Consider the following 24,158-nt stretch of genomic DNA (forward strand, 5'->3'; position numbering starts at 1 on the left):
AAGTATAGGTCTAAAATTGACATGCATGGGTTTCAGTTGAACTTGTGCCCCAGACTATTTTTTCTTTTGTGCTACCAGCCAGGAAATGAGCATGCAAAACCCTCAATGGACAGATAGAGTGGTAGAGATCATTTGATCAGGCTATTAGGCAACAGAGGAGATAAGTATATTCTCCCTTGAAAATAACCATTAAAGGCTGTTATAGAATAGAGGACATTTTTTAAAGGACAAAGTATCATCATCATCATCATCATCATCCAGTTAGCCAAACTCCACATTTCACTGGATGAAATTTTTATTTGGATAAAGTCTGCCAAGCAACTTGACAAGGATAAAAAGGCAAGTGTGAACAATACAAGACGTCATGTGTCAATGAAACGTGTCAGGCAAATTCAAGATGATACGCACCGGTAGCAGTAATACTGAATGAAACGAGCTCAGTTCCGTACAGACGCCAGTCGCTTAAAGGGCCATGAAAAAAAGAGTTCTTAAGACTTTATCCTCAAGCTTTTTCCATCATTATCTTGTATCAAAGTAGAAATATAACAAGTCCTCTCATTCTAGGTCCAGTTCTCTTGAAGCTCTGAGATCATTTAAGGAATGCACAGATTGGAATATTGACAAGTTACAAAACAGACATTTTAATGAGTAAATAACCAATTAAGTGCCAAGATACTGTTTTTTTTTTTTTAATTTTTTTATATATGATCTGTCTCTTATTTTAAAAAATAAATGAAATTATTTTATTTGTTATATGAAGCATCTTCCATCATAATGAAATTAAGTTGTGATAACAGAACACGTTGCGTACCAGTCTGTTAATTAGATTTCTTTTAATTGGATTGGAGGCTCCCAATTAGTTCCACAACTAATGAACAGAAATGATGTCTGAACATTTTTGAACGATCTCGGCAATGAGAACGAGCACGGCGGCGTCGGGATCAGTCAGAGTTTGGTCATGGGTATGTGAAGGCTGTTCCACGGGCCCATCCATAACTCCTCCTCGTCCGACTGCGTTCTGTCACTCGGGCACTCCAGCGGCTCTGTTGCGACGAGTCCATCGTTGTCGTCGTTGCTGCCGTCTACTTTCGACTCTCTCTCACCTTCCGCCGCTCCGTCTCTATCCGCTGCGCTCCGAGGCCGCTCGGCGCCGCCTGGCGATGCTTCGAGCGGGTTTGATTTAGACGCCGCACTTTCGGGGCCCGTGTTGCCGGTGCTGGTTGACCCTAAAGAGACGCTGGACGGTCGAGTGTGAAACACATTCGGCGTCTTAGCGTTATCAGTATTTGAGAGAGAGGAAGGGGCCGCCGCGGAGGCGGCCGTTCCCGAGCTTCGAAAGGTGCGCAGCGTGTTGCAGCCGCCATCTGCTGTCGTTCTGGTCGTGTTCAGGGGAACTCTTTCCTCCAGCGTGGCAGCCATTTTGTCTAGTTTTTTAAAGTGCTTAGCGAGCCGCGAGCTGAAGACGGGGGAGGTGAGTTTGAGGTTGTTGTTCGAGGTGGTGGTGGTGGTGTGTGCGGGACCTGTAGCATTGACTGAACGTCGGGTGCGGATGATGGAGCCATTCTGGGCCACGTAGATGCTTCCGTTCACGTTAACGTGGCTGTTGTGAGTGGCGGATAAGCGGCTGCGCTGGGTTTCTGGCATGCTGTCCTCACCGGTGGAGCTGGTCTCGTACTCTCGGTCCAACACCAACTTGATCCGAGGTTTTCTACTGCCCTGTTGGAAAAAAAAAAAAATCACATAAATAATATGGCATCAAACTACTAACCTTAAAAGTTTTTTTTTTACTATGATCTTAAATGAAATAAAAACATGTTTTAGCTGAGGCTGATGAGTGTGGGACAAATCTGAAATTATGACTTGATTATGGTGTTAAGAAGCCGTTCCCAGAGCCATGTGACCAAAAAGAGGCGAATAGAGTAATACTAAAACCCTTCAAAGATTTCTATTTGATTGGACAAACCATGACTGCTGAGGTAGCATTTGTGTTCCGGTTAAACTTGGAGTTTGTCCTCCCATGTCTGACGTGGCATTAACACGAGATCTCTCCGCAGCCAGAACCAGCCGAAGGAAAGACCGACAAACTATTTTTATGTACACATGTAAAAAGTGAACCTATCCTTTAAACACCAGGTTGAAAACACAGTCTCACAGATTTCTGATTGCAGCATGGTGATAACTTTAACCACTAGAGGTCAGGAGACTCAACATTTTACACTCACATTAAGGTTTGATAGGCTCAAATGTAATTTCTGACCAATTTTAATTTAACTTCTACCTAATTGAATTCTGGTCCTGTAAACGTCAGAGAACATGCAACGTGAAAGTAGCCCTTTCACTCACTGCAAACAGAGAGGGGTCAGGGCAGCGGTGTTGACTCCAGATTCCCCACCAGCAAATCAAAGCAGCTTTTGCTGCTTGAAATGTTAACAAAAGAAAGTATCGAGGAGGCGCTTTTGAAATATACTGTAGATCGATCTCCACATTGGATGCGACCTTTCGTAACATACATTGTAACGCTGTAACATCCTCTTCGGTGGGTCAGAGCCAACACTGCTGCGCACGCACACGCACAAACACACACTTCACACAGAAGAAAAAGGCTGCTGTGAGAATAACTCTGATTCTGCTTTTACACCATGTAACCCTCACGGTTTTTCCATTTAACCTTCGTAGTATGGAAGAAAGAATACGTTCAAAGAAAACATCAAACCCCCCCCCCCCGCACATAACGGGCAGTGGGGGAAACGACTGATACGGGAGGAAGGATCGACACGAAAAGAGAAATGACTAATGAAAAAGGCCTGAGCAATCTGTAAATGCAACGAAGAGAAGTCGGCGAACAGCAATCTTTGAGCTGCAGCAGCAACGGCAGCAGAGAAATAATCAGCTGGTAGTGGAGCTTTCGGAAAAGGAAACGGGAGACGCATCAACTCGGGGTGTAAACTGCACGACGACTTCGAGACGCAGAGGAAGAAGAGGCAGGTGAAGAGATGGGCTGATTTGGAAAAAAAAAAATGGGATTAAAGATACCAGCAAAAGAAAGACGCAAAGAACCACAGAACAGAGGTACTCTGAGAGGGCAGTAGAGGACATGCCGGCAGTTTAAACTCTTGTGAATATAAGTCACACCAAACAAGGAAAAAGTGAGAGATTACAGTAATAAATTGCACTCAGGTAAAGACCGCACACCCAATCCAGGCATTCTCACCCATACCGTACTTAGTGGCTCTGAATTTAATCTTGGAGGAGGGAGGGGGGAGGGGGGGGGGGGGCTAAGGCCTCATCTGCATTTCAATCAGCCGACTCATTTCCCACATCCCCCTCTTCTTCGTCTTCTTCATCCTCCTCCTCCTCCTCAGTATCCTCGATGATGGGCGACAAGTCATCCGAGGTGCTGATCACACTAGAGCCAATGTCTGTTTGGACGCGGCTGGAGGATCGCCTGCTCGACGAGGATGTTCCCGACCTAACACTTTTCATTCCTTCCTCTCCTGACTCCTCATCTTCCTCACTTTCCTCTTGCTCTGTCGTTTCATGTGAAGAACGTGAGTGTCGAGAAGTTTTGGGCCGAGAACTAGAAACTGTAGAACCTGAATATCTAGAACTTTTAGAGTGGCTGCTGCTGCTGCTGCTTCGATCTGGCTCTTTGCTGGTCCTTTCTCGTCGTCTGCTGGTTTTCTCTTTCTTGCTTTCACTACTTATTTTGTTGCTACTCCCAGAACTGTTACTAACTTTGGAACGTTTTCTGCTTGATTCTTCCCTCTCTTCTTCACTCGCTAACCCCGATTCCTCCTCAGACTCCGACCCATCTCTCTCCTCCTTCTCCGTTTCAGATTCTGACTCATTTTTTCCCGTCTCCGTATCGGACTCGGTCTTGTCTTGCTCTGTTGCAACAGATGAGGTGGGGCTGCTTGTGTCAGAGAGGCTCAACTCTGATTGAGACTCTTTGTTGCCACTTCCCGTTTCCGAATCGCTTTGTTCATCTCTGTCGTGAACTCCTCTTCCTTTTTTCCGCCACCCGTCACAGGAACTGTTCTCGTCTCCTGACTCCCACCGCGTCCTTCTCTCCTCCTCTGTGGCTCTCGAAGATACCGATGCAGAAACACTCATATCTCCTATGGAGCCATACATCTTCCGACTGTTTTCCTCTCCTCTGTCCCAGCTTTTGCCATCGCTCCACTGTTCATCTCCCACCCTGGCAGGTCCCTGGAGCCTTCTGGCTAGGGAGATAAGCCTGAGGGCCCCGCTCATCTTTTGTTTCACTGGTGGGGGTTTGTTTGCTTCAATGGACGTCTGGAAGTAACTCCCATCGATGACCATGCCGCCATCCAGGCTGAAAGACTGGCCAGAGGACAACAAGCCTGGGAGATGTCCCCTGTGCTCTGGCCTGATGCCTTCTCCTTCTCCGACTGCATTTCTCATCCCATTGTTTGTCATGTCACCTCTGTTGCTACTCCCCCATGTTTCCATTTCTCCTCTTCCTCCCCTTTCCCTCCCTCTTTCTGCTGCTTCATCTCTGCCTCCCCTTTTGTTTTCTCTTTTCCATGCCTCTCCTTTCTCCAACTCCACTCCTCCCAGTCTTTCCCTCCCTCTGCCTCCCTCTTCTAGCGGTCCAATCCTGGCTTTTTTCCACGGTGGGTGGAGGGCAGGAGGCTGTCCCCCAGAGGACAGCAGTGTACTCACTCTCATTACAGCCTTCAACCTGGCAGCTGCACTCAAGTTCTTAGGTTTGGTGTTCGCGGTCGTACCGCCCTGTTGTTTTTTGTCACCCTCAGTTCTTGTGGGTCCTGGGGTCTTTTTTGGAATAGGTGGAGGTCGGGGCTGGAGGTTTGTGGGGTGTGGGGCTAATCTGTCTCCTTGAAACTGTCTCCTCACCTGTTGTCACGATGATATTAGTCCAAAAACAAGTCAGATAAATTATGAAAGGAACAAATAAGATATACAAATTGCCAAAAGCTTCACAATCAATGTCAGGAGAATTGTTAGGACCAGGCCTTAACATTTTACCGCCAATTTTTCTGCAGCAGGGTTTCTAGCACTATGTAGAGCTTTCACAGGCTGCTTGTACAAAGGAAGATTACATAATATGAAAATATTTAATTGTGTTCACTTTCAAAAAAAGTACACTATCGTAAAAAATACAACCGCCTGTAAAACACCCGCCAGTCCGCTAGAGGATACCGTGTCAGTGTCATGTTTTGCCTCCCCAAGGTGTGAAAAGTACACTCGTGTGTGACCAGGTTTGAAGAAGGACGTCATGTGACAAAGAACAAAGAGTAATAAAGTTCGCAGGTTGCGGGTGCATGGACAGATAAGAACACAGGGCTTTCTCCTAGACAGCCAGTGCTTTGGTCAACCGTGGATTTCGTTTCAGTCATCTGAGTAAGTTACGTAATGAAAGTAACCTAATATGATTAACTGATGTTATGTACGTTAAATAATTTACGGGATGTACATTACAAAATGTATGTAAAATTAGTTATTTTAATCCAAACGATGACCTTTTATTTGCCCTAACCAAGTAGTTTCGGTCCCTAAACTGAACCAAATTGCAACTGCGTCACATTTAAACCAAAATGAGGATCTCTTTTTGACCCTAACCACATGGTTTTGGAAGCTAAACCGAAGGCACCTTACTTTTCGTGTAGGCGAGGCAAATCATGACACTGACACCATATTCATAGTGTTACACACTTTGGTGGAAGACCAGGTTGAAAAATTTGGTTTCAGTGCATGACAGAGTAAGCCTGTCGTATACTAAAGTCTTAAACCTTTAGTTGAACTTTCATGGATTACAGACAGACAGGTAGATATTAAGATGGCATAAAGTATTAAACAGGGAGTATTGTTTCCTGGGAAGAGCTAGGCTAGATGTTTCCCCAATCTCCAGTCACAGCGTCAATGGACAGACATAAAATTTACATCACTCTCATCTAACTCTGTGCAAGAAAGTACAAAAATTGTATGTCGAAAATGTTGAACTATTCTTTTAAAACTATGTTGTTTCCGTACCTTCAAAGCATTCTTGACAATGGTATTACCATTTCTAGAACCATATAGGTCCATTCCTGATGTTGTAAATGATAGTAAATTAATAAAATGCAGCTAACTCCAGAAAACAAAATCCAGCAAGTGGACCTAAAATTGAAAATTTTAGTTTTGCCAGAAAACTGTGAAAATGTTGTCAACAATTTATTTTCATCTCATGGAGTGTTACCAGGGTGTTTTATTGGCTGTCTAACACTTTTCTCCTGCCTTCTACTTTATTTCTCTGTGTTTACCTCTCCGTCAGACTCTTGTGGGCTGTAATAGTAGCTGCCGTCGTCGTCAACAACAACTTCTCCGTATTCATCGTAGAGGCCGGAGGGTGAGATCAGCTTCCTGCGACTGCCGTACTGAGGAAGGTCATACCTGGAGAGACAGAGAGTTAGCGAGAGAGTAAAAGAGAATATTTCAGGTAAGTCATAAATAGTACGAGCCGGTGCACAGCACAACTTCACTGTTGTCGATATTTAAGAGTTATTATTTATCTTTAAATTATTGTGCGGCTTCAGCCAATCAGAAGTAAAAACAGAAGAGAAAGCTGTTTACAAACCAAACTGGTGCACTTGGCCAATTCTTATCTGCAGCCACTTAAAGCAATAACACATAGTGCAACACACTGGTTCACTCCAATGATAAGCAGTGTCTAATGACTTGCCTAAGCAAAGCTGCCTTAATCACAAAAGGAGCATTTTGTTGCCAGGAGACATTTTGTTAGCAGAAAACACTGGAATCGATTTTCCTCCCTTTCGTCTCTCTTTGTTGTCTGTTGCCGGGAGCGCTGCCTGACTACACCGGCCAAGAAATGTTCTGCGTATCACCACTTGAGCTCCGAGCCTTGCAGCAAGCAACTCAGGGAGCCAGTGGGTCAGAAAACACATCTTTTCAAATGCGATTGTGAAAGCAATATGTCCCACTGTGATTAAAATAACAAATATGTCCTTTGGCTTTGCTAACAGAGTTGTAAAGACACATCGCCTCGTCCAATCACTCGGCTTCCGGTCAACTGGGGGGGGGGGGGGGGGGGGGGGGGAGTTGCCCTCCCATCATATTAACTGTAGCCAAGTCATAACCACACATGGATGACACATAGGTGTAAATGAGAGAAGAGGGTGGTAGGAGTAGGTAAAAAGAATGGAGAAAAAAAACAGGTAATACATAATTGTCACATTTATAAACTCTAATGTAGGACCTCTGCAAGCAAATGCACCTTCAAATTAAACCCGATCACGGGATTTCAACTGTTAACCTGCAGATTCAAACTAAAGTGTACACAATCAAACTACCTGAAGGCTTCAGTAACCTCCCCTCCCCAGCTCTTCGCTTCCCTTTGCTCTTGACTCCCTTTCCTTATATCCCTCCCCCCCACCTCTGCATGTCACCACTAGGGAGCAGTAATAAACTGAGTCACAGAATCTGTTTGTGCAGTTCCAAGTTGCAAGGATATCTGGCATACACAGCCAGCACATCCTAGTGTTTTCTGGACCTGTGTGTGTGTGTGTGTGTGTGTGTGTGTGTGTGTGTGTGTGTGTGTGTGTGTGTGTGTGTGTGTGTGTGTGTGTGTGTGTACATCAAAAAGGATCAATCTGGATCACTGGCTGTGTTTCTGGTGGCTCTCCAAATGCTAAATGATCCCTGCTATGATGTGATATTTATATTGTAGGGGGGGGGACATGATACGGAGAGTTGGTCCTGTGTGCTGTAACAGATTACTGGGTGAGAAACACAATCAGCTTCATCAAATGTCATTTGAAAAACATTTTGAACTTTTCAGTTTGTTAACAATCATGTCTGTCTTTAAAGTGACCCTTTAAATGTCAGAAAAATTACTCTTTTAGCAAGTTAAATTTTTGTTTAAACAATAAACAGCTACGCATTTCTTCATACTTCATACATACAGACTCAAGATTGATGCCCATCTTGTCTGACTGAGCAAAACAAACTATTTCCCCCAAAAGTTTGACCCATGTCTTTAACATATTTTCCCTTTAGTAATTACGGTCTTAATACATCTTGCACTGTTCTGCCCATTTAAAAGAAATAAAAAACGGTATCTTTATTGACAGGATCATGCCATATTGCTAATTTCCTCATTTAATATTTTCCATGCGGGCGCCCTAACTCAGCACACAGAGCAGTCACACTGCACATCACCCACGCCAGTAGCAATTTTGGAAAGGCAAGATTTAATCCCTTATTGCTCCACGGCATCTACTGGTTGAGTATTTTCCTCTTGACTGGAGGGCAACATGAATTTGGCTTGTTTTGTTGTTTTTGTTTGTTTGTTTGTTTTGACACAGGCATCCAAACATCAAACCTGTGCAACAAATGGGTTGAAGTTATTTTCTGCATCTGTATAAATGCGATCAGGATCATGCCAATGGCGGATGGCTACAGTCCCACATGCAGAGAAAATCCCATTTTGGTTTCATCTTTTGAAGACAAGATGAAAGCAAAGGTCAAAAGGTCGTGAACCATAAATCCAAAACGGATTACTGTACGGAAATAAATGCTGTAACACCTGTTGTCTGTTTCTCAGATACAAAACTCGGGGATAAGAAAAGTTGTTTGTACCCTGAGAAGTAGTTTCGTATTTGTTGGCACAGACTTGTATTTACAAATAAAACAAAAGTGATTAGATCTCAGTCCTACGGGGTCACAGAGTCTGATTTCCTGAGCCTCTTTGCGTAGAGTCAGACATGAGTTTGTGGATGTTGCTCTAAGCCACCAGCATCTGGCCCATTGTCTGTTCCACGGCTGGCTGCCTGATTAGCAGCAACAGTATTGCAAAGCTAGGCAGAGAGAATTAGCTGTGTGTGTGTGTGTGTGTGTGTGTGTGTGTGTGTGTGTGTGTGTGTGTGTGTGTGTGTGTGTTTCTGAGTTATTGTACGAGTGAGTGAATGAACGTGTTTGCCATGAGAGAATTTGTATGTGTGTGTGTGTGTGTGTGTGTGTGTGTGTGTGTGTGTGTGTGTGTGTGTCTTCTACTGTGCATATATGTGTGAGTGTAGGTGGGTGTATAAAATCAAGTTCCCAGGAGTCTGTAGCTAAAATTATAACAAAAAATTACACAATGCATCACAGATGTCAGGCTGCATCGAGAATAACACTTGAAAGGGATGCAAAGAGTCTTTTTCAGGCTTGTTCAGAATCTCTTTGATCCACAGTGGGGATTTTATACGTTACATGTCCTCTATAGTATGTTTTTTGGTTCTTTTAACATCAAGGAAACCCAAAGAGCACACATGTGCAGTACAACACACACACCCACACACATACACATTTTTTGAACAAAATCCCTCCTCCCTTACTCTTTTGACTTCATGTAGTTCAAAAATATACGGACCAACAGTAGGTCGCCGGTGTCAACATTTCACTGGAGCCAACACACTGCGTGACTGATGCAATCATTGATGTCGAAGCAGCTGCCATGTGGCTGTCGCGAGGCTCAGTTGGATAAAGTGCACACCCTGTGGTCCTCACTCATGTTCGAGGAAATATGTTCCTCCAGTATTGTAGCAAACCTGTCCGTCACTGCTGCTGGTCAAAGGTAAGAGATGGAACACGGTGGAGTTGGCCTGTATTCACGGTCTGCGTATCTCTTCCACTGCGTATCGTTATTGGTCTGTACGTTTTCTACAAGACGATCACCACTGCTGGGGAAAACTACGAAACGCTGCAGCTCTGTTTCTGCAGCTGTGACTGTGATTGATACGACTTACTGAGTTTTTCTTTTGTTTACAAAATGTGACAAATGTTTTGGGAATCTCATCAGCAAATGTGGCCATATGGATAAAAAAAATTTAAAAAAGGGTGTTGTGATTTTAGAGAGGATGACATATGCTAGTATGTTAGTTACTTATAAGTGTAATTTCATCTGTGTAATAAACAAATGTTCAGGGCAATGGAGCATGTTCCATTACTATTTGTTACGAGGGGGCAATCAAAAATTTCAGAGACTGCTCCTGTTGCAGATGAACGCAGCACGAGCAGTGGGAAGCTATAACCTTTTTATTCTAAGTTACGTTTCTTATTTAGCATCAGCACCAGTTATATGCTTTTTTTTTTTTTTTTTTTTTTTTTTTTACCACTGGTACATGCACATTCGACATTTCACCGTGGACCGGAAACCTCAGCGGAGAGCACATATTATATTGGGTGTCAAATGTTTTGGCGAACAGACAGAAGTTGTAGAGAGTCCAATCCAATGAGCTGCAGTGAGAAACCTGCACATTTCAAAATACGCAGTGAGTAGGCACGTTGTCATGTTGGAGTTCAGGTTGTTCAGACCAAATGTTTTCCCTTCAAAACATCACAGTTGAACTCTGTGTCGACAGTCTGACACTATTGGATGAATTCACAGTGCGCAACCCCATGACCATCAGAGAAAACTCACCTCCTCAGACCTTGGACAGTGATGTTCTGCCTCTCTTGATATGCATTTGCCACTTAAAACAACTCACCCAGCTCATGGCTTCATTGCTGTAGATTTTGTGAAGCATTTAAAGCAGGGGTGTCAAACATACGGCGCGCGGGCTGGATCCGGCCCGCCAGGGGGTCCAGCTCGGCCCGCCGGATGACTTTGCTAAGTGTGAAAATTACAGAAAGACATAAATTGCATTTCTATGAGAATATGGAGGTTTATGAGTACGAACTTTTTTTTGTTTTTTTTGTTTTGTTTTTTTAATCGATCCAGTAGTTGCTTCAAAAACAGCGTAAATGCGACGTCTGCTCCGGAGGCAGCAGCGCCCGTTGCCACAGGCAGCAGCGCTGGCAGAGGAGAGCCCAGGCAGATAAACAGTGGGCTGATGTCTGAGTTTTTGCTCTTTATGTTTCTAGTTTATTGTAGAAAGACCTTAAAATAGGGTTTATCATCCAAAAACCTTCACCAATGATTTAAACATAGAGAAATATTGTCGTTATGTATGCGTTATTATGTTATGATTTTACTGGTCTGGCCCACTTGAGATCAAAGTGGGCAGTATGTGGCCCCTTAACTAAAATGAGTTTGACACCCCTGATTTAAAGGGTCCCTGTTGCCGATTTCCAGAGTTTGGAACAACATTTGATGTTTGCCGTCTGCCCAACTCCATGCTGATATTGCAAATGCGCGTAGCTTCCCCACTGTTTCCTGTGCATCTATGTGCTGTGCTCCATTCATGCACAGCAGGAACAGTCTTGAAATTTTTTGATCCACCTTTGTATGTGACAACAAACACCTCTAAATCCTGTAAGCTGTGAGATGGAGCAACTGTGAATCAGACTTATTGTTCCAGTACATCCCACAGATTTGGAAACACCATGATCTCTTTGTCATGTTTCACCAAATACAAACAGTGCAGCAGGACTCATTACCCTGCTGAGGGTGTACCTGGTCTGCAACAATGTTTCGGTAGGTGGCCCAAAGAAAATTGATGTCCAACGAATGCTGGGACAAAGGGATTCCCAGCAAAACATTGTCCTGAGCATTACACTCCCTTCTCTGACCTCCTCTTGATGGTGCCTCTTCTCCAGGGAAACAAAATATAAGGTCAGTCATTCATGTGATGTCAAACCAGACGACCTTCTTCCATTTCTCAAAGGTGCAGTTCCAACACCTACATTCCAATCAAAGATGCTATTTATGATGAAAAGGGATTAGCATGGAGACTCTGACCGGTCTGGAACTATGCAGCCCAAAACTGTACGCAGCACGGTATAATGCACATCCCTTTGTTAACCATCGCTAAAAGTTTCAGCAACTCAAGCCGCAGTCCACCAAACAGGATAACCTCTGTTGAGTTCAAGCAACCCACAAGCCTTGCCCTTGTCAAAGTTGATCAGGGCTTTACACCTGCCCATTTCTCCTACATCAACACATTTACAACAAGAACCGATGGTTCACTATTTTCAAATATATCCCAGACAATGGCACGCAACCCTGTTACGAGAAAATCAACATTATTCGGTTCATCTGTCCGTGGTCATAATGTTTTGGCTCAAGGGTGTAGCTCAGAAGTCCTTGAGGTGCTCAGAGAGAAAAAAGAAATTAGAAAATCTACATTTTCATGACGACTTGGCAACTCCAACCCCTGGAGAGTATCATGTGATATAAGAAAAAAAATCTAGAAAAGCTCCTGAGTGGATTTGCTTTTACTATCTGCGAAACCGTAAATGTGTTTTTTTTTTTCAGATTCATTTTATATTAACATCAGTTTAGAGAAAGTCAAAAGCTTGAAAAGCCTGATACGACTGAAATAGCAGATAAACCATCCAAACATAAAACACAAATTAGCAAATACACCTTGTATGTACCAAAGACATATGTAGGATGTGCAGAATTGTACTAACCCATGGTCATAGTTGTAATAATCTTGAGTGTAGTAATCCTGGCCAGGATCGATGCCCGATTCCATTGATAACTCCTGTTAGATTGACAGACCATTATTAGCAGCTATAGAGCAAATAAACATACACTCCCTGATCACATTGACTTCAGCTGTTCTTCCACAAACCCACACTCCAGCAGAAAAACACACATGAGCAGTAAAGAAGTGTTCAGAAAAAAGAGAGACAGAGTACCTCTGGCCTGAGCAGAGAAGGTCGAAGAAGTTGTTGTGTCTGCCAGAGGGAAAGAAAAGTGGTTGAATAAAAAGAGAAATGGAAGATGTTCAGAGCTCTACCCTAGAAAGGTATAAAGTACATTTATTCTGAAATATTAAAAGTGTTATCCAACGGCAACTGGACTTGTTTGAGTTTCGTAAAGACATTTCACCTCTCATCTGAAAAGCTTCTGCAGTTCTGAATTGTGGGGAGTCCCAGGCTTTAAGCCAGGCAGTTAGAACTGAAGAAGCCTTTTGTGTGATTTGAAATCCAGTTGCCTTCGGATACACTTGCATAGAGTAAGTCCTGGACGACTGAGAATCTTCATAGACATCTATTTTGGGAACAAAATCGATATCTGATGTTCCACATTCAATGTATCTGAAATGCACAGAGTGGAATATGTGTATATGTTTGAAATTGATGTTGTCAATCAATTTGTTGGGCAGGTATTCCCCCTCCCCACCCCAAAATACCTATCACTTTGAAACTCATAGCAAATGCCACTTGATTTTAAATTGCATCTAACAGAAAAGAACAGAAAGAAGAGTAGACAACATCGAACCACACAACAATACGTAACAGGAAAATAAAAAAAAATAATGTACATGAAACTGTAACAGGCACACAGAGAAAGACACATACCTCATGTTGCCCAAATCCACGCCTAGAAGATCAAAGGAGAAAACCAGTAAGAGTATTTCATATTACAAAGAAAACCTGTTGATAAAACTATTAAGATGCTTTATAGGTGCAACACGTTGCCATGCATGTTTCTTACTGCAGAGAAAAATACATGTTTGAATCAAAACCTAAATGGAAATGGTTCGCAGAAAACATTTCACATTAACACAGTTTACAAGGTGGAATTAAGATGAGATGTCTATGACTGTATGTATGAGATTGTATGTAATTTCAAGGAAATGTAAAGCGAAAGACTACTGTATAAAAGAGAGTCAGAGACCAAATTACAAAACACAATACAAAGAAACTGAGAAATAACAGCATGCCATTGTGTCATTTACTATTTAATGTGTTGTTTTGTTTGGATGAATATTCTGATTATAGCTAATTTGTAATATTTACATCTCATTTACAGCCCAAATAAGCTCATTCTGTTGTTCAGGAAACGGTTAATGGTGTATGTCAAGCCACTACAATATTTAAAAACAATTAACAAACAGTGGAGTTTGTGTCTAATTTGGTAGGTGGGATGTTAGACTCGTGAGCATTTATTATCAAGATCAGGAAATACTGCGGTACTGTGCTGGTCAATACCAGATAAAACCCAGTGTAAGTTCAGATTTAATGGCACTTTACAAAAGAAAAGGGACCCATGTGGTGAGTAGTTGAGAGCTGCTCAACATATATTTACTTCTCAGATGTTGCTGAATGCTGAATGTGTTGTGCTGTCTTTCTTGTGTAGGCAGACGTCTTAAACGAAATTAAGCTCGGGGAAACTGGAAAAATAGTTGACCTTCACTGAAACAGGTTACTATATGTCTATGGAGACATTTTGCTGTGCACATAAAGTCTTCAAAGTGTTCTGATTTTGAAGCCGTGCAAGAAAATGTAATTATTATTCTGAAATAAAATGGTAGAGTGAAAATGCGATGAATATACTGTATTCATTTAATGGGAGTATATGGACATAAAGCCTTTTTGGAACCAACCCCTAGCGGCCCTCGGTGGTACTGCGCTTTCGGGCACTTCCACATTTGCCTGACTTGTCAGACCTGGAAGCTACGTCCACTCTTATATACAGTATGGGTTCAGTCCAAAGATTAAAATAGAGCTAACAGCAGTTTTAAAGCTCACAAATGAACATGTTATTTGCTTTATTTCATCGTTGTGAGGTAGTCAGACAACTGGAAGCAGCCTGCTACCACAGGCTGACTGTTTACCTGTGCCGCCACATTTTGTGCTAAGCTAAGCTGGTGACCAGCTGGCTCTAACTGGAGGTATTAATATTTTCATGTAACTCTCAGCAAATAAAGCTAATTTGTTTTTCTCTCTTGGATCCATGCTCACAATGGCATGCTTAAAAAACTTTTTTAAAATATTAAATAATTGCAATGTCACCAAACATACAATGGATTTCACCAAATATACATGATTGGATTTACCCAGCAGTCAAATTGATGGCAGTGTGAACAACAGCGCCATATTGTTTACAATACTGTGAAATTAATAATTAGTGTTGTGAGAAAACAAACTCTCAACAAAGATAGTAAGATAAAGTGATAAAAAACATCTGGGAGAGAGAGCGACCGATTAAGACTCAGAAACATAAAAAAAAAAAAAAAAAAAAAAGAGGGGAGAATTTTACTGGGAATTAGAGAGATGAGAAAAAAGTCAAAGGGAAAAAATACAAAGAAAGAAAAAACAAAGAAAAAGGGACAATAACCTCTGTCCATGTGTCTTAACTATGTAGCCACAGAATGCACTGTGGTGTGAAACCAAGGTCATTAGCTGACAAAATGAAGACGAATCACAGAACAACAAACGCAGACTTTTAGAGGACACGTCAGATTCTCCTCGATTATTTGAACGCAAGCACACACAGGAATACAATTGTGCCTTTTAAACCTACTTAAGCACACGCACACACCAACACAAAAACCATTCATTGGCAAAATACAGCTTTGAAAGAATGTGTGTGCTTTCAAAAAGACGAGATTATTGGTTAGCTAAAGGCGCAGAAGGCTGGCTGGGTGAATTAGACCTGATGGACATCTGAGGAGATGAACAGAGGTTCGGAGGAGGGAATGAATGGAAGGATTAATGGTGAATATATCGATGAAAAGAATGGTTTCTGGGTGATCTACAGGTTCGAATGAAATGACCCTATTCACAGTCATGGTGGGTGGGGGTGTGTATGTGTGTGTGTGTGTGTGTGTGTGTGTGTGTACTCTGCTAACAGTATGTGCCCAGCACTGTGTGTAGTGTAGTATAGTCTGTGTGTTTGTGAGTGTGTCAGTGTGCGAAGATAAGTCTATCTTTGTGCCCTTGTTGCTCTGACAGACACATTATTAGGTCCTCTCGAGACAAAAACACACAGACAGCAATCTGATTTCTGTCACACACACAAACACATCCACATCTGACATGACTGACTCTCACTCTTTGTGTCCTCTCCACCTTGTCTCGTAGTGGGTATCAGAAACAGGAGGGGAGAAATATTATTAGCTCTTAAAGAACAGACTATGACACCCAATACCAATTTCTTCTTCTCCTCTCTATTTCTCCCCTCATTCTTTTACACCATCACGCCTCCACTCATTTGTTACTTCCTTTTACTTCTCCTCCAACTTGTTTCAGCCTCACTGTCTATTTCAGCCTCCTCTGTGTCGCCGCATCCCTTTCTTTCTCTCTTTGTTTTGTACCGTCTCTTCTCTCATTGTGGCTGCATGTAATGTAGAAAATAACCGAAAAAATAACCAGGTCTCTTCACATTTCCAGAATAAACCCCTCTGAAGGAAGATGAACCAGCAGGAAGAGAGAGTACAAAGGGGCTCCTTTGTTTTGTAAATGTGGTGAGAGTTATGGGCTCTGACATAATTTGTCTTAGGCAAACAATTGTCCTCTTTACATTATATTTATTCAGCATACATTTATTACAACATAAAATGAACTTAATTTGGCATTATACAGATTCAGATTTCTTTCACATATCTTGCCTATCTATCATAACATTTTGCAGTGTTTCACTACTTGACCCATTTCTTGTTGAGGTTATGGATATTTTAAATTGCAATATCTAAGCTGTAGTAATGAAATATCCATCTTACGGATATGATTTTGGTTCGACGCATAAGGTATGGTGCTGGAGCAGTTAATTCAGTGAGATTTGCTGATTTACGAGTAATTATTTTTTATTATTATTTTGAAACACAATAACCTATAGGATCATCATTTTACTGGTGTTCTTTTTTTTTTTTTTTTTTTAATTATTTGTTTCAGCTATACAGTTATAGCTGGTCAGCTGGCCTATTCAAAATCCTACACAGCTCTGATTGGCTGACGACTGTTTCCCCCAGTGTACAAGAGCATAACTACTTGCTAAACAAATCAGAATAGTGAAAATAGTTTCTGGATCACTGGGGGGAAATTAGGTAAATTAAAGATGGGGGCATCAATTGAAACATATGGAACCAAACTACACCATATCAAAACGAAAAACTACCACCATTTGTTACATTTTCATTGTCATTCAGGCAATACTTGTACCCTAAACAACAATAAAGACTAATTCTGGTTTATTAAATCTGCCACTTGTTTTGTAGATTTTGCCATCATTTCAGATTGTTCTGGCAACGCACCAACATAAAAATATAGTGATTGAGCAAGAAATGAGCAGTGTGGTGACTTGACAGGTTGTAAACAAACCTACAGCTCTTTGGCAAGCAATGTAGGTCAAAGTTGAAGGAGGAAGCTGAACTGTGACGTGATTACAACAGACAGTACGGCCATTATGTTACCTTTCACCTTCTTATCTAAGCTCACCTGGCAGTTGAATACCTGTCTGACAGCCGGTGTTTCTTCCTCTTCTGGCTTACTTTTTGTAATTTGCCAGACACTGTTAGATATAAGCAATTAACTTTGCGTTTGTAGTATTATTATTATTACTGAGAGAGACGATGGCCAAAACTACAAAAATGAGTCACAATGAGAAAACCAGAACTATCCTGAGGTTTGGAGGCAGGTGCGATATGATGGATCGCACTGATGTAGCCAGACACATCAACCATTTACATCAACACTTTATTCCCTTTGCTGTAATCCAGTGGCTATTTGGTGCATCAACGACACAGACTTCCCGATATAATCTTTGCTGTAGCGAGCATGAAACGCGTGACGGTACAATTATAACAACCTATTTCTTACTTGCTTTGTCTTGTACCTATGTTTCACAATTCAATTCAAAATGGATGTTGAAAACAATACATTTTCCCCAAAATGTCAAAAGGGGTCTGTTCTCTCGCAAATGCACACAATAAGAACAGAGAACGAAAACAGAAATCTGTCTGTGAGAAGATGAAGATACACTGTGTGCGTGTGTGTGTGTGTGTGTGTGTGTGTGTGTGTGTGTGTGTGTGTGTGTGTGTGTGTGTGTGTGTGTGTGTGTGTGTGTGTGAGAGCGTGTTTATGTGTAATGACATGCAGCAGACTGAGGCTGAAAGCTAATCTTGACATAAAACATTTCCAAGCCAGTCAGCTAAAACAAGAAGCACTGCCTGCAACCTGTTTAATGCTGCTGTGTATTTCTGTGTGTGTGTGTGTGTGTGTGTGTGTGTGTGTGTGTGTGTGTGTGTGTGTGTGTACATTTTCACACTCCTGTTTGTGCACAGACTCTTAAGTGAACATGTGACTGTGCTGTTGTTCTGGGTGTACAGAGCCTCTTATACAATTGCAGAGTGACAACATTGGTTTATAGCTGTATCCTCTCGTAACATCAGCGATGTGACCAGCAGGGTTTGTTTTATTTGGCTGTACATCATGATTTGGTCCAATTGCACAGTCATGATAATCGGTTCTAGTCATGCAGGACAGATGTGATACTGTCACTCCATGATGATAATATGTGTCTGGAGACAACTTGTTGAAAGTGTGTTAGAGGTTTGCAGTGAAATCTCCTACTGACAGAGCAACAGTCACGGAATTTGGTTCCAGATCACAACTGAAACAAACTGTGACACATTTGAGACCTTTTTCTGTAACATCTGCCCTCGAAAGGTGGCCACTTCTTTCCATAATCAGTTTAAGTAGCCAAATTAGAGCCAACAGATGAGATGGATGTGTCATTCCCTCTGCTGCATATCAGCTGCAGGTACTTCATCAAAGGAAAGGAACAAATCTGTCATATCTTACAAGCAGTCATGAAAACAAATGAGTCACTCTGTCACTTACTTCTACCCACTGAACTGGGGATACAAAACCTTTAAACGACACGGTACTATACTGTAACTTCAGCTGATTTGACATTTATGTTGTTTCAGAAGAACCTACAATAAAGCAACTTAAATGTAAGGTGAAATGTCTTCCAGTAATAATAAATGTGTCTATGTGACCTTCATAACACACAGTGAAACATTGTATTACCTCATCAGTATACTATAGATGTAGGACACTGGGCATGTGGCTACTGCTGCGTACTTTTCTGCCACAGTTCCATCAAGAGAAAACAACTGCACATAATATACCGTCACTGTCAGTGAGTAAATGTTTCACTTTGCACATGCCTGTGACACTTTTTGTATTACTTCTGCTCCTCCCAGAGGCATCTTTCATGGGAAAAAGGTGTTGTAATCATGCAAGACAAACATATGCAACAGGAGTTTATTAGTTGCTCTGCCACCAGAGCTAAAGTGATACAAAAGCGGGAACTAACCAGCATGAGTTACTACAGGAGCTATCCGTTATTAAGAGGACCATTTCTAAATGTTTTTTTAATGTCTGCGATGATGGGTTTAAAAATAATTTGAAAGTTTTGTCAAGTAAAAATGGTCTTTGACTCTCTTAATTAGCACCGCATATGTTATTGAGAATTCTGTCTCACATCCTTAATAAGTACATCATTAAGTATTATTAAAATCAAGAAGCAATAAACCCCCCAGAAAATGTAAAAAGCATTTTGTGAATAAAAATATCACTACGTGAATGTTTTACTTTTTTTTTTTTTTTTTTTTTTTTTGTCCTTTTGCTATTCACCTACCCACATATTAACATTTGTCTCCTTGAAGAAACAAAATACATGACCTTGTGGAACATGAACAGACAATACAGGACCACTGCAGTTGCCCAGACAATGTGGATTCAGAGGTAAAGGAATAGATACAATTAACTAACGACATTTATGAAAATGAGCAATAATAGAAGACAAAGCGCTAAGAATCAACCTGAAGGACTTGAGACAAATGCATGTTTATAAAAATAAAAATTAAAACTACATCGTAAATTAGTATTTGACAGAAACTTGAGCAGAAACAAAATACACAAGATTGCAGCCAACTGTTGATGTTTACTGTATAAAAGGATAAACCTGTATCTTAGAAATTAAGTTTAAAAACAACTAAAATACAACATGTTTTAAAGGAAACATGATGCTGCCAGGATTATGTTTTCTCGTAATAGTAATTTCAAGTAGCTCATCTAACAAGACACAACATATAGTGACTACATATTAAGCATTTTGTATAGTTACTTTTAGGCTCTGACACCACTTGTTTAAATGAGGGAGTCCACAGTGAAAGCTGAATAAGGATCTTCAGTTTACAAAATCCGCAGGATCTTGAACAATTAATCAGTCAGACGACCAATATTCTTAATCAAAGTGGTTTGAAACACCAAGTAAAGATATAAGGAACCCCTCATCTCCAGCACGGTCTCAGACCCTTGAACCTTTGACCCTTCGAGTCGCTTGGCAATCCTGAAGCCTCGGAAGGTCTAGTTTGCAAGCACAGCTTGAATAAACATTACCTACCGTTCCTAAATTGAGGAACCATTCACTCAACCTTTAGGCACCAAGGTTCAAACTTAGTGATAACAATGCCATTTCACCATCATGAAGTCCAACAATTATCAACATTTTAATTATAATCTTCCCCTAACCTTAGCCGAAGTGCTTTTGTTGCCAATAAATCACAGCAAAGACTCAGGATGCTAACTTTGTCTTGTGGATTGTATGCTTGGCATCCACTCCCACCACCTCTATGTAACCCTGTAACAGCTTAAATACCGCAGTAAAACTCGTGTGCAGTAGAAAACAATAAATGTAGTGCTTAAATCGCTCAATTTTCTTTGCCTATGACCATCAAGCCAGCACTCACATTTCGTAGCACAACATACCTGGAAAACAGTCGAATGAGGTATTTGCTAGGAGACAGGGTTGAAAAAGATACACAATGCAGCACTCAAATTAATAACAAAGATAGAAATGTGTTTGCAGGTAGCAGTGCACAGAATACTGCGAAAAAAAAGAAAAGGATCTGTGATCTTACAGTGAGCGTTACAGAACATGGTATCTACGAAACAGTGCAAATTTATTAAATTGAGAGTAAAGACTCAATGTGACACTGATCATTCCAAAAGTTGTGGCTCGGTAACAGCAGAAATACTGAAGCAAAACTATCCATGCAAAAAAATTACAAAGATCCACTGTCCAGCTCAAGTTGGCCAATAAAGTTCTCATCTCATCTGTTCGATTTTCTTCTACACATCTGATACATTTGGAACAAACTTGTTCAGAAATTCAGAGGCCAACCAGAATTTGTCACCAGCCTCTCGCAATAGGAAGTGTCTGACAACAATCATGTGTCTTTTCATTGAGAAGGACACTGACTGATTATGATTGTTTATTGACAAGTATGTCAGTTACTTGCCATGGATAGAAAATGTTAATGACAGTAGTTAAACAGAAAATTAACCAGGACACATGTCACCACTTCTAATCATTTGATTTTATAGCCCCAATCTGCAGCTATTTGAAGTTCTTCTCTTTTTCTGTTCATGGCAAGTTTCATTAACGGAGATGAGACACATTTTTCCTCTGCCCATAGAGTTTATATTGGGACTACTTCTTTATCTTTCTTTTCATATGTAAAAAACAGTAAGTCATTTTGGTAGAGCGTAGCTGGAGCACGGTAAAAAAAAAAAATCACCAAATCATTGCAGCATCCCACTGAGCTATTTTGAGGATCAGTCCCTTGACAGCTCCGCCGCAAACTACACAGGAGTGTTAAGAAATTCCCCTCTGTGGGCTTTCCGAATCAGAAAAGCAAAGGCTAGAGCATTGTAGACTGAGAGGGGAATCGCTTCTCAAGTTCCTCCATGATTGAGTTCATGTTTGTGTTGGGCTGAATCTGTGGAGGTGGAGGATCCTCTCCTCCTCCTCCTTCTCCTCCTCCTCCTCCTCCTCCTCCTCCTCCACCTTCTCCTCCTCCTTCTTTGGCTCCTTCCCTCGCCCCCTCTCCACCCTCTCCTGCTCCAACCGCTAATGCATCCAAGGAGACAAGAGAATCCACCGAATCCACTGAAGCCCGGCTCTTCATGACCTTTTTGAGTGGGATCTGTTTCTGATCTATCTGGCTGAACATGTTGGCCACAGACTTCTCAATGTCTGCTATGTTTTGGATGTTTTTTAGGATTCCTTTTCGCTCCTTTCGAGGTGGTTCGGGTCCCACCGGGAGGGGCGGTGGCGACAGTCGGAGGGACACGGGTCGCAGAGCCGGCGCCTCCAAGAGTGATGGAAGGACGAACATGGACGGACGCAGGAGCGAGGGCGACACAGGGGGAGGGAGAGGTGGAGGCGGTGGAAGCGATGGAGGTGGTGGGGGTGGTGGAGGCGGTGGAGGAGGAGGAGCAAGTGTTTCCGTATGATTGGAGTATGCAGGAGAGACAGGAGGAGGAGAGGGAGGGTGGTGTGGAGAAGGAGATGAGGGAGGAAGAGGAGCAGAGGTGGGAGGCGGGGGCGGGGGAGGGGGCGGAGGCGGCGGAGATGGCGGTGGTGGTGGTGGAGGCGGTGGAGATGGTGGTGGTGGTGGAGGCGTTGAAGGGGGATCAGGGATTATCTCTAAATGGACCTGAAGTCTCTCTTCGGCACCCTGATTTCCTGTTGAATTTGTACCAAAGCGCCGCAGCACAGGAGGTGTTGGCTTGTGACTCGGTGGAGGGGTCCCTCCATCACTGTGAGTGATGATGATAAATGGGGGACCCTCTTTGATCTGAACAGTTGGGACATTGTAAGTAGGGGCTTGCTTGTGAGGCTGAGGAGACTCTGGGAAAACAGATAGTAGAATATCAGGCGACAAGGATCCTCGGGACTCTCTGTTTTGCCTTTGCCTCATTTCCTGAAGTGCTTGTTGCTCAAATTGTCGGGCTTGTTCTTTCACTGTGAGCTTGGGTTCTAGACTTGGACTTCCCATTAAATCCGAATCCAGTCCACGGTCAAAGCCTGAATCCAGACCAGCATCTTTGCTCTCCTTGAATTCTGCCTTCAGGAGCTCCAGCTCCCACTGCACAGGATCCATAACCACCTGCCGCCTCAGAGCATCGTACATATCTCTTCGATGTAATCTTGATGGGAGGGTCCAGCTGTGTCCACCTCCTGATACCCATCCGCTATCACTGCCGCTGTATCCACCAAACCCCACATCACATCCAGGAGAGCTAAGCCGCAGCCAGGCCTCTCGGAGGCCTTTCCTGGAAGGGGAGAAATTCCCAAGAAGGTCTCTTCTCCTCTGGCTTCTTCCAAGAGTCTCTGGGCTACTCAAAGTCCCGTCCTCATGGTAGATGGGATTTTTGATTGTCAGGGGGTTTTCATCTGAGAAGAAGGTGATGTTGGACTCAGACTTGGGGAGGTTGTTGAGCACCCCTCCATTGGCCATGCACTGACGATGGGCGGCGATCGCTCGTGTGGCAAAATCTGAGATCAGACGTTGGCGGTCGCTTTCATCCAAACTGCCACGACTCCCGCCACCAGCACAATGGTTTGACTGGCTGGTATATGGATGGAGGGGGGAAAAAAACGAGACAGAAAACAGAATGAAGGGACAAAAGAATTACAGACATAATATGACGGAGAGGGTAATAATGAACAGGAAAGATGTAACTGTAAAAATCTAAACTAAATTAAATGGAAGGGAGAGATGGAGACTGGAGGAAATTTGAATGAAAGATTTAAACAAATACAAATGAATGTTTTACAAAGGAGAGTGACAGCAAGATGAGATAGAAAGAATGGCAGGTAGGTAACACACAGTCTGCCAGAGCTTTGTTTAAATAAATGTAATGAAAACCGTCTTCACATTAACAGATGAATTAGGAAACAAATGAGAAGAAATGGTCAAGGGTCGTTAGGAGGACATTTTTCTCTGCTGTTTTTACAAGAGGAGGACGAGATTGAGCACAACATTTTTTTTTTTAACACAAAGAAAAAGAATGCAAATAGATTCCAAGTACGCCACAAAGATGCTACTGCAGCACAGCTGTACACAATTCCACATCTGCCGGGGGAGGGATGCACAACTGTGTGTCATGGAGTTCTGAGAGAATGCACATTTCCTTACAACAAAAGGCTGATTACATCCTCCTCTTCAGTAGAAGGTATGTTAATCAGTGAAATCAGTGGTGTACTTTGTGACTGCGAAGAAACTCTGCAGACTCTTGGTATCCCATGGCACATGGCTGGCTACTTCTATGCACAGGCAACCACACAAACAAATTTAGAATTCATCACTGATTTGCCAGAAGCACAATCTACCTTCAGCAAAAACAAATTTGCTCTCAGATATACCAACTTACCCTACACATGAAACAACAGCAAATCACTAATGACCACGGACGCAAACACAAAACTAGAGCAAGAAACTCACAGATGGGAAGCAGTTTTCAACATCCTACTCACTTTTGTCTGTCAGCCCCGGATAAAGGTGGACGAATGAGAATAAGAGAACAGAAGAGGACAGGAAAAGCAGAATGATGAAATGATAACAAAGGATGATGTCAGAGTGGTCAAAGTTGTGAAAGAGAAG

At 42.2% G+C, this 24,158-nt stretch overlaps 1 protein-coding gene across 1 annotated transcript in view; it reads right to left on the reverse strand.

The window, feature by feature from the left end:
- Positions 1 to 258: 258 nt before the first annotated feature.
- Positions 259 to 24,158, reverse strand: part of LOC138201961 (protocadherin-15-like) — a 169,400-nt gene continuing 145,500 nt past the window's right edge. Inside the window, exons 36-40 of the mRNA XM_069155579.1 lie at positions 13,273 to 13,294; positions 12,607 to 12,645; positions 12,376 to 12,449; positions 6,285 to 6,414; positions 259 to 1,716 (exon numbers count right to left, since the gene is read on the reverse strand). Of these exons, the coding sequence (XP_069011680.1) occupies positions 946 to 1,716; positions 6,285 to 6,414; positions 12,376 to 12,449; positions 12,607 to 12,645; positions 13,273 to 13,294 (1,036 nt within the window). The 3' untranslated portion in view covers positions 259 to 945. The remainder of the gene's footprint in view (positions 1,717 to 6,284; positions 6,415 to 12,375; positions 12,450 to 12,606; positions 12,646 to 13,272; positions 13,295 to 24,158) is intronic.

Source organism: Embiotoca jacksoni, unplaced genomic scaffold (genome assembly GCF_022577435.1).
Source record: "Embiotoca jacksoni isolate LCO1_2020_lvr unplaced genomic scaffold, fEmbJac1.0.p SCAF_20, whole genome shotgun sequence".
NCBI lineage: Eukaryota > Metazoa > Chordata > Actinopteri > Embiotocidae > Embiotoca > Embiotoca jacksoni.